Source organism: Gossypium hirsutum, chromosome A12, assembly GCF_007990345.1.
Source record: "Gossypium hirsutum isolate 1008001.06 chromosome A12, Gossypium_hirsutum_v2.1, whole genome shotgun sequence".
In the NCBI taxonomy this organism is placed as follows: domain Eukaryota; kingdom Viridiplantae; phylum Streptophyta; class Magnoliopsida; order Malvales; family Malvaceae; genus Gossypium; species Gossypium hirsutum.
This window is the reverse complement of record NC_053435.1, coordinates 72,232,031-72,241,776: the sequence shown is the minus strand read 5'-3', so window position 1 is coordinate 72,241,776 and position 9,746 is coordinate 72,232,031. Positions and strand designations below refer to the sequence as shown.

The 9,746-nt window shown below is 31.1% G+C and overlaps 2 protein-coding genes across 2 annotated transcripts; both read left to right on the top strand.

The window, feature by feature from the left end:
* The first annotated feature begins 852 nt into the window (after nt 1-852).
* LOC121211336 (uncharacterized) lies at nt 853-1,681 on the top strand. Its single transcript, XM_041084031.1, has 3 exons — nt 853-1,245; nt 1,344-1,431; nt 1,522-1,681. Exons 1-3 carry the CDS (start codon nt 1,132-1,134, stop codon nt 1,632-1,634), a joined length of 315 nt encoding a protein of 104 aa, XP_040939965.1. The 5' UTR covers nt 853-1,131; the 3' UTR covers nt 1,635-1,681.
* A 77-nt stretch (nt 1,682-1,758) lies between these two features.
* On the top strand, nt 1,759-5,374 carry LOC107938967 (type I inositol polyphosphate 5-phosphatase 5-like). Its single transcript, XM_016872250.2, has 7 exons — nt 1,759-2,078; nt 2,204-2,308; nt 2,401-2,956; nt 3,049-3,242; nt 3,654-3,762; nt 4,787-4,935; nt 5,006-5,374. The coding sequence occupies exons 1-7, from the start codon at nt 1,945-1,947 to the stop codon at nt 5,226-5,228; spliced, it is 1,470 nt and encodes a 489-aa protein (XP_016727739.1). The 5' UTR covers nt 1,759-1,944; the 3' UTR covers nt 5,229-5,374.
* The last annotated feature ends 4,372 nt before the right edge of the window (nt 5,375-9,746 follow it).

Genomic DNA, 9,746 nt, shown 5'->3' with positions numbered 1-9,746 from the left:
CATAACAATGGCAGTCCTAGTGTTTATATTTGTGCCAGGATCATTCATTGGCTATTCAATCATGTTGAGGTCAAAACTATGGTCGACAGCCAACATGGTTATTTCGACTAATGCAAAAGGGTCCACTAAAACCAGATATATATATTCTTGTGTAATCTACTTTCTTAGATCAGGGTAATTTCTTTTTGTCTCTTTGAATCGTTTCTTTGGCACTATTCTTAATATTTAATTTTGTGTATTCTTTTATAAATAAATCATTGCAATACATGCAAAAATAATGTAAAATATAAATTTAATAGATATAAAATAAACTCAGTTAAACAATGAATTAAACAATGAAAAGACAATAAATTCTTAAATGTATGTTTGTTTAATTTAAAACAATTTTTATCAAATATTTTCAGAAAATCTGCCAAATAACAGAAAATTTTTTACACAAATTTATCCAAACAAGAGAAAATATTAGATTTTCCAAAAAAAATCATTTTTTAAAAATAATTTTTCGAAAACTATTTTCAGTCAAATAAATGGACCCTAAATGTAAATCCAACTTAAAAAATATAATAGTAATGCCACAAAAATTATATTTAACATATATTTCGTTGATCAACCCCAGATATAATTAATTTTCAAGTTTCTAATAATATCAAATAGAATTGTTTTTGGTCTTCTATATATAAAAATGAAGATCTGTAGAAGAACAGAACAAAGAATCGGATGGATAAAAATGAGGATGAGGTGTTGTAATGTTCTTAGACAGACAGGGAAGCAGCCATAATAAAAATTTGTTGTTATTGTATTTATGAACTGTGTCTCAACGGTTTCTTTCCTTGCCTTTTTATGATATGATGATTGAATCTTAAACTCTCCGAAAGAATTGGCGTCAATATCTTATCCTATCAAACAGATCACATAAAATATTCATTTTTATTATTTTTTACCCTAACAAATAATGAAGTGATTAACAAAATTAGTAGAAAAATACCTTTATAATTCATAAACTCAAAAGACCCAGAATTTTTTTCCCCCTAAGAAGCATTGTTTGGTTGAAAATCTTTGTTGATTGATACCCTAGACTATTGGAAAATTGGACACTTAATTTTCTTGCAATACTTTTTCCTAAGTAACCTAATGAATGAAAGCCAACACGGGGACGATGAAGGCCAATGCATCAACCGCCCCTCCAGCCCTACCCCCACTGCTACCTCTCCTGAAAACTCTGTCAAGAATGACAAGAAAAAGAAGGTATATAATAGTATATTTCTTGATTTTATAGACAATTTGTCGTAGTTTTTTATATATATATTTGATTGGTTTTTTGGGTTGCTGTTGGGGGGGTCAAGTCCTTTATCCCAAAGATTTTTTCTTACAAGAGACGAGCTAGAGGTGGCTCATCAGACGAGGATTTTGGATGTGAAGGAGTTTCTTCTGGTATTACGTTTCCTCTCTCTCATGCTATTTGAATCACATCTTATTTATTTATTTTAAATATTCAAGTCCTTTACGTGATATGTTTGGTAGAGTTGGAGAAGAAGATTACATCAAACACCAAAGAATTCATGGAAGCCGCTCCTTTCATGAAAAAAAGTTTTTCAGGTATATATGATGAGTGTAATAGGTGCAATGAGCCATAATTTCCTTTCCTTTTTACATTATATATAGTTATCTTATATGAATATGAACAAACAGGCCCGCCATCGTGATTTAGTTTTATGTATAAAGGTTACCGCCACGTATCCCGTTCGCAGGGAGACTAATTAATTTCTTCTCATCTGCCATAGAGCTTTGGTAGCTAACCTAACAAGAAAATAGTTAAATTTACAATGTAGTTAATTATGATTGAAGGGGAAGCCTTCGGCTTTTATCATTTACAAATTTGTTGGTATTAGAATCTAGAAATGATAGAGCCAAAAAAAAAAAAAGGAAAAAAAAGGAAAAAAAGAAATGTACACCATGATGCTAATTTGTTATTTAATCCCAGAAAGAGAGGAAAGTAGTGGAGGGTTAATCGAGGGGCTGAATCTCTCGGATTTCGGGTGTTCCATGGCATCAGCAAAGACTGAAATTCGGGATTTTCGGTATCCATTTATACATACACTTTGATATGATTTTATGAGTTCAGTGAATTTTACGTTTTAGTTTCTTTCAGGCCTATATGTTTATATGTTATAGCAGTAAAATATGGGATTATTGGGATTTGCAGGATATTTGTTGCCACTTGGAATGTGGGAGGGAAGGCACCCAATCTTGATATGAACCTGGAAGATTTCTTGATAATGGAAGACTCTGCAGATATTTATGTGTGTGGGTATGATTCACTCAGCCTTCAGTTTTCATTTATTTGATTCTGCAATGAGAAGATGTTGGAGCTTGTTTTTACATAGGATATTGTTTTCCCAGGTTTCAGGAAATTGTGCCACTCAATGCCGGGAATGTTCTAGTAATTGAAGACAATGAACCTGCTGCAAAATGGCTAGCCCTTATAAACCACGCACTTAACAAGCCAGATTACGATTTAACGCACCCATCTCCCGACGCTAGCCAAAGTTCGAAACACTTCAATACGTTATTGAAGGATCACTTCTTCTATAAACCGTCACTCAAAGTCCTGAGTAGGAATTTCAGGGCTGAAAGCAGCCTTCTCAAGACCTGCAACTGTCCCGTTGAATCCACACATGGGGAGAAGCGAGGCCAAAAAAAGCTTAGGGATTTAGCAAGCAAACTAGACCTTGGTCCCCTTCCTGCGCGTCGTGATGGTGCAGTTGATGAGTTGGTTGAACTTTCTGGTATGCCCCCCAATTTTTCAAGTGGCCAGATGGGTTACCGGCTCGTAGCTAGTAAGCAGATGGTTGGGATTTTCCTCTCAATATGGGCTCGAACTGAGTTAGTGCCATACATTGCTCATCTACGAGTTTCCTGCATAGGAACAGGAATATTGGGACGCCTTAGTAACAAGGTTAGTTAATGAATGTTCCTTGAACAGGATGACTTTCATTCATAAAAAAATGAGGCATCCGATGCATTGAAATGTTAGTCATGCCACTGCAGGGATGTATAGCAGTAAGTATGACATTGCACCAGACCAGCTTCTGCTTCGTTTGCAGTCACTTAGCTTCAGGCGAGAAGGAAGGCGATGAGCTGAAGCGGAATGCTGATGTAAATGAGATACTCAAAAGCACACAGTTCCCTAAGATTTGCAAAGCTTCAAATCCTCGAGCCCCAGACAAAATTATCGAGCATGAGTATGTTTGCTTTCATATAACCATTTTTCAATATTTTGTTCGGTAAAAGTACCGCCCAAATAATGTATTAGGTATTAGGTATTAGATTACTTTTTATCGGCTCTATTTAAAAATAAATAAATTAATTTTTATATATTAAATTATAAAATAATTTAATTTTAGTGTTAAAATTTATTTTTGTAGTTAAAATTTAATTTTTATACATCAATATAATATACATATAATAAGTCATATATTACTGTTTGATTATTTTATCAACTAAGTTAATTTTTAACAATATTAATGAATATAATTTTTAATAGAAAAGATAAATTTATTTTTTAATTTAATCTATATACAAACTAGTTTACCTTCGTAATACTTTTAGCCATGATTTGTATTTTACTATTATTGTTATTATAATTATTGCAGCCGAGTACTGTGGCTTGGAGATTTGAACTATCGGGTAGCCTTGAGCTATGAAAAAACCAGGACTCTTTTGGAGGATAATAATTGGGACATCCTTCTCGAGAAAGATCAGGTAAAGCTCCTCACAAAATAAAAAAAAAAATTTGTTAGATTGTAAAAGGGTAATAATTCTCTTCAACTATCACTTAACAGTCCATTCATTAATATGTTATATACTTTTTTTTTTCTTTTTTTATGAACGAATATATAAAATATTTTTATAAGCAAGGAAAAGCAGTGGGAAAGCCAGGGGTTGGCACGCCCCTAAAATAAAACTTTTTTTCATTTCATATTTTATAGTTTATAAAATTTTAAATTAATAATAAAATTGTACTTTTATCTTTTTATAAATAATAAAAATTTAATTTAATCTTTTAAAAATTATAAAATATAAATTATTAAAATATTAAAATTATTTATTAGTATAAAAATATATAATTTAATTATGCAAAAAAGTTTTTAAAATCGCCCCTTCAATATTATTTTCCTAAAATATTAATATCGTAATAATATGGGATTGACACATTTGAATCCCACTAACCAAAAAATTTGAATCTTGTTTCACTCTTCCCATAAAATATGATTGCATGTATAAGCTTTGCACTCTTTTTGCTATGCTCATAATTCATGACCTCAATGAATGGGCAACATTATAACTTTATATTAAAATTATGTAAACGATCGTAATTATTAATTTTGAGTTCGAAATTTTGCATAATGAAATAATAAAATAAAATATGCTACACTTGTTTTAAATAATGAAAAATTAAACTATTTTCTTACAAATGATTTAAAAAAACACTTAATAAAGTTTAAATATTGTTCTTTATTGTAATAAACTTTTTTTTAACCAATCAAATGTTTTATAATAGAAAAAATATAGGAGTGGAAACGAGTATTGAATTTTGTTAGAAATATTATCAGCATAAAAAATTGATAAATTATATCTATATTTATTATGAAGTTTTTGATTAAGTTGGTATCACAATTACTCAGATACTAATTTAATTGAGAAAAGATTTACAAAATAAATTGTATTATTTTAAAGATATTTTTGTGACTTTGCATATATATTGTTTTCTAATATATTGGTGCAGTTAAACATAGAGAGAGATGCGGGAAGAGTGTTCAATGGTTTCAAAGAGGGACAAATACACTTCGCTCCTACATACAAGTACTCTGACAATTCAGATACATACGCTGGTGAAACTGTTAAATCTAAGAAGAAACGTCGAACCCCCGCATGGTATATTTTCTCTCTTCTTAACTCCATTAACACTGAGTTCAAAAAAATTTTCACATCGAAAACATTTCAGGTGCGATCGGATACTATGGCACGGTTTTGGCATTGAACAATTATGTTACGATCGTGGTGAGTCACGATTTTCCGATCACCGACCTGTTTCGTCGATGTTTTTGGTGGAGGTGGAAGTAGCGAGAAAGTCTGATAATAAATTCAGGAAGGGCTATTCATGTGCGTTAAAGATGTCAGAATATGAAGATTCGATGCCAAAACGACATAGTTTTTATGATTTGTAACTAAAAGCTTCAGTTTATTTCGTTTAGGTCATTATCAAGTTTATTTCACCTGTATCTATTTTCCTTTGAAATTATTTGATTTTAGTTTCTCTTTACGGGCTTAATAAATCTGAGGTATTTATACTTACTATGTTGGCAACAAGGAAAAAACTTACATATATTAGGCATGACTTTTCGCATTTAATTTTTAATTATATTTTAAATAATGAATTTTTAATTATTGTATTAATATAAAGTAATATTTATTATTTGAATTGTAGAACATAATTAAAATATATTAAATTAAGTATTGCTTGATAAATTGAAGATTAAGAACTGACAAATTAAGTGCTAAAAAATTAAATGCTGAATCTGAATGATAAAATCTATTTAGTATGTTACTTAAAATTAAAATTAAGCACTGAATATAATTAAACTATCTAATAAGTTTAAATTTTAAATTATGAAAGTTTCTATTTTACATTTGTTTTCTTACATTTTAAACATTTAATATTATTTTAAACAAAATTCAATTCCTAAATAACATTTTATAAATATTAAAATTTTGGAATAAATATATTCTTAATAAGTATAAATATTATGAATCTAAAAAATAAACATTTCTCATTCTTGCTCATTAGTCTCGCTAGATGATTATATTCACTAATACTTTACTATACCTTAAGAACTAGAGATAAAATGTAAGTGGGAGAAAGGGCTATACGGTGGTAAGCTTAAGGGTTAAATTGGGGAAGTATTGGGGTCAATATAATGTGTCAAATATTTTCGTGCTTTAATAGTTTTGTGTGCTGATTTCTTGGTTTCGAACCAACCTAAGTCACAGAACGTTACAAGTCGAAAGACCTTTCTGACCTAAGTGATACGATTTATGGATGAAAATTGACTAAAATTTGATGTTTCTAAATACTTGTTTTCTTCTAGCATAAATGATTTTTTGTGTACATGTTCTGATGGATCAATATACTTAACAGTATTGAATTTTTTGTTTTGTAATTTTATGAACTAATGTGTGTGAAATTGAAGGTTGAGTGTCAATTGTATATCATGTTAGAGTTACATATTCGTTCACATTGTCCTACATACATAGTTCCAATCTAGTCCTTGTATATGACATGCTCAAACACTGTTTGATTTTATGCATGTTTTATTTTAATTCTTTTTATCTTGTTGCTTGAGGACAAGCAACGAATTAAGTGTGGGGGAGTTTGATCTGCCACAATTTGTTGTGGAAAATTAATGTATTTCTGACACTTAACAAGCTTATTTATAACTGTTAACAAGCTTATTTTATAACGGTTTTATGTGTTATTATCTCATTTTTTAGTTTTTATTGCTTTGTGTTTAATTAATGCAATATAGGTGCTTCTATGCAATTTTGAGTTATGTAACAACCTAATGGGCCACATGGGCCTAGGGATGATCTAATGGCTCTATCTAGTGTGTAGGACATTGTTTTTGAGCTTAGAAGGTGATGGACGACTTTAACATCATAACATCGAGGAGTGGTGTCTGTCACGTGTGAATATGATATGTGAATTGTGAAAGTATACACGTCGAACCAAGTAATAAAGTGATAAGTGAGATCGTCTCTACAAGGATCGGATTAGGTATAGAAATGGTTAGGTTATGATAATGATTAATGTTATGGCAAAGATGAGTTAAGTACGCAGTGGTAAATGAAAATAATAAAGATAAGTGTGAAATATATACTGACTAATTTTGGAAAATGCTAAGGAAATGCAAGAGTAAAAAAGCAATGGCAATTACGAGAATATTTTATGAATAAAACACGAGTGAATAAATAAATAACTAGGACTGCTATGGCAAAGATGTTGCGGTAACGATTTGAAGGTCTACGATAGTGATTTGTAAAGTTGAGATTACTAAGAATTTGCCCTTACTTTTAGTAATGCCTCAGCATAATTGTACTCAATCTACTACTCCAAAAGTGACCTGCTTCTTTCGAGAGCTAGATCTCAAGTTACCTAGCTTGTGCCTATATGCTTTAGCATGGTACCCTGCAATATTTTGTCTTCATTCTATACAAATGATGCTGTATGTCCAGAGTCTATTGCAAGTATTCGATTGAATACTCACTTGCATCATTCAATTTCGGTCCAACTAATCCAACCTTTTCAAAATTAGAATTAGTTTATGGCCATACTGAACATTCATCTATCTCTAGGGAATGTACGCATACAATTGGGAAATAAAAAAAAATTGAATGAAACAGTTGGTTAAATCAAATATATGCTTAAATCATTAAAGAGAATAAAAATTTTCATCTTGTAATCCCAAACCTATGAGATTTAGCTCATGGGTTGGTGATTAAAATTAAAGTTCAAAATAACATCCAACATCGTTTCAATCAATTCAATTCAAGGGAGAATAGATTAAGAAATAATAGAAGAACTTAGAAAGATGGTTTCCGCCAAACCAATTCGCAATCCAACAGAACAATGTCCTGTGGTAGCTGAGAGGGACTGCCTTCAGTGTCTTCTTTCCTTCTCTACTCAGTCGCCACCTTCTATTGTTGCCTCCAGATCTCCACACTTAGTGCTTCCTCCTTCGACTTTTTATAAGCTTTTTGTCATTAGGTAACTCCAACAGCCCACGATATCTTTTCCTTTTTAGGCATATTTTTTTGGTACAAGTAGAGGTGAGCTGAGAGTGGTATGCGCTGGATGTTGACTCAGTCATCTTTCTAAATTGCCACGGCATTCAAGATAGAAAACTGTCCAACCTTTTGCCTCAGAAAACCTTCACTCCTTTATTTCTTTCTCCACAGCCTACATCTACTAACCCACCAAACACAACCCTTTCACACACAATTAAAAGCATCTAACATGTAAACACCATCCAAGCTCCTATGCAAATGATAAATAATAATAAAATGTCCTTAAATGCCACTAAATATACCCAAGTACAAGCAATTAGCTAGGTCTAAAGGCATGAAATATAACTCTTTTTTAGAGTTTTCAGTGTTGCAACATTAGACTTTGAAGCCAAAATCCTAGGAAATGAAGGCAGTGTCGCGATATCGGTCTTGTGGTGTCGCGACACTGAGTGACTAACAGGAAAAATTAATTAGGGGTATTTTAGTTCTTAAAATGTATCTTAATCAGAATTTTGGGCTGTTTAGCAACCTTAATTAAGTTGGAGCATAAACTCTATAAATAGGCATGTTAAGTCTCATTTGATAAGGCTTGGCCAAATGAGCCGTTTTAGTATTTTTAGGTTTTTAGTTTAGTTTAGTTTTCTTTTCTTTTTAGTTTAGTCATTTTTATACTTTTGTTACAATTTTAACTTGGATTCGATTTAGATCCAAGGCTTCAATATATTAGTTTTTAATTATTTTGTTGTTGATTCCAATTGCAATCAAGGTGATCTTCGCAAATGTTACAAAAGATTTTGCTTCTAAGCTTCAATCAATATCGAAAAAGGATTTCTTTCTCTACTCCTTACTTTTATTTAATTTGCTATTTTGCATGCTAAATATCAGGTTAGGAATTATTGTATTTCGATCCATGAGTAGCTAATTTCTATAGGGAGTTTAATAAATGAATGTGTGAATAATTAATGAATGAATGGGGATTGAATCCAGGTTAGTTGGTTTAAATTCTGTGCAATTAAACCCTAGGGAGTGACAACCGTAGGAAGTACTTTAGGATTCATGAGATTGAGATATAAGTTTACCAAGTACCTCATAATTTATTTCAGTCAAGAAAGTGTGGCGAAGAGGTAAGCGTGTATTGGTCTATTAGTTAATTAGTTAGAGGCCTAGATATAATAACTAGCTATTTAATAGCTAACTTGATAAAACCTGAGTTCTGAAGTTAATTAGGATCATTGAAATGAGTTAAAATCCAACTTGTTTTATTGGGTTTTTTTCAATTGTTAAATTGGTTGATTTTGAGTTTAATTAATTTTCAAGTTAATTAGATTATTTGATTTTTTTGTAATATAATTTTAAATCGGTACTATTTAGACTTATTAGTGTAGAGAATTAATTTTGGTTTAATTCAACCTCCCTTGGGTACAATCTTTGGAATACCTCCCTAAGTGTTTCGTTGTAACATTCTTCTATATTACAATTTGACCCGTATACTTGCGGGCACCGCTAATTAATTAATTAATTATTTTTCTGCAGCATTTCTAGTCCAGACGTTTGTACGTCTAGCAATGGTCAATAACTTAGTGTGAAAGGCTATAAATATCTGGGAAATGACTTCCCGAGGACACTTCTTATCAAATATGTTTGATTTTCTTCGTTTCTTCATCTTCTTCCTTGGTTGTTGGAATGATGAAAATGTGCAAGTGTACACAGTCATTGACAAGTAATAAAGTGATAAGTATCGAGTATCGTCTCCATAGGGACTGTTAAGCAATTCTTTCTGAAAATTTAAAACTTAAAGAAATTGGTGATGAAAAAATAATATGGTTTAAAAATATGGTGCAAAAAAATAAGAGTGGATTACTAATTTAATTAACTACTAATTACCTAAGTATGCAAATTAA

What these genes read in the sequence shown, in the direction of transcription:
- LOC121211336 (XM_041084031.1), top strand. Translation starts at nt 1,132, where the DNA reads ATGAATGAAAGCCAACACGGGGACGATGAAGGCCAATGCATCAACCGC. An exon ending in AGAATGACAAGAAAAAGAAG is followed by an intron (nt 1,246 to 1,343) that starts GTATATAATAGT and finishes GGGGGGGTCAAG; the next exon opens with TCCTTTATCCCAAAGATTTT. An exon ending in ATGTGAAGGAGTTTCTTCTG is followed by an intron (nt 1,432 to 1,521) that starts GTATTACGTTTC and finishes TATGTTTGGTAG; the next exon opens with AGTTGGAGAAGAAGATTACA.
- LOC107938967 (XM_016872250.2), top strand. Translation starts at nt 1,945, where the DNA reads ATGTACACCATGATGCTAATTTGTTATTTAATCCCAGAAAGAGAGGAA. An exon ending in GCAGATATTTATGTGTGTGG is followed by an intron (nt 2,309 to 2,400) that starts GTATGATTCACT and finishes TTGTTTTCCCAG; the next exon opens with GTTTCAGGAAATTGTGCCAC. An exon ending in AAACGTCGAACCCCCGCATG is followed by an intron (nt 4,936 to 5,005) that starts GTATATTTTCTC and finishes AAAACATTTCAG; the next exon opens with GTGCGATCGGATACTATGGC.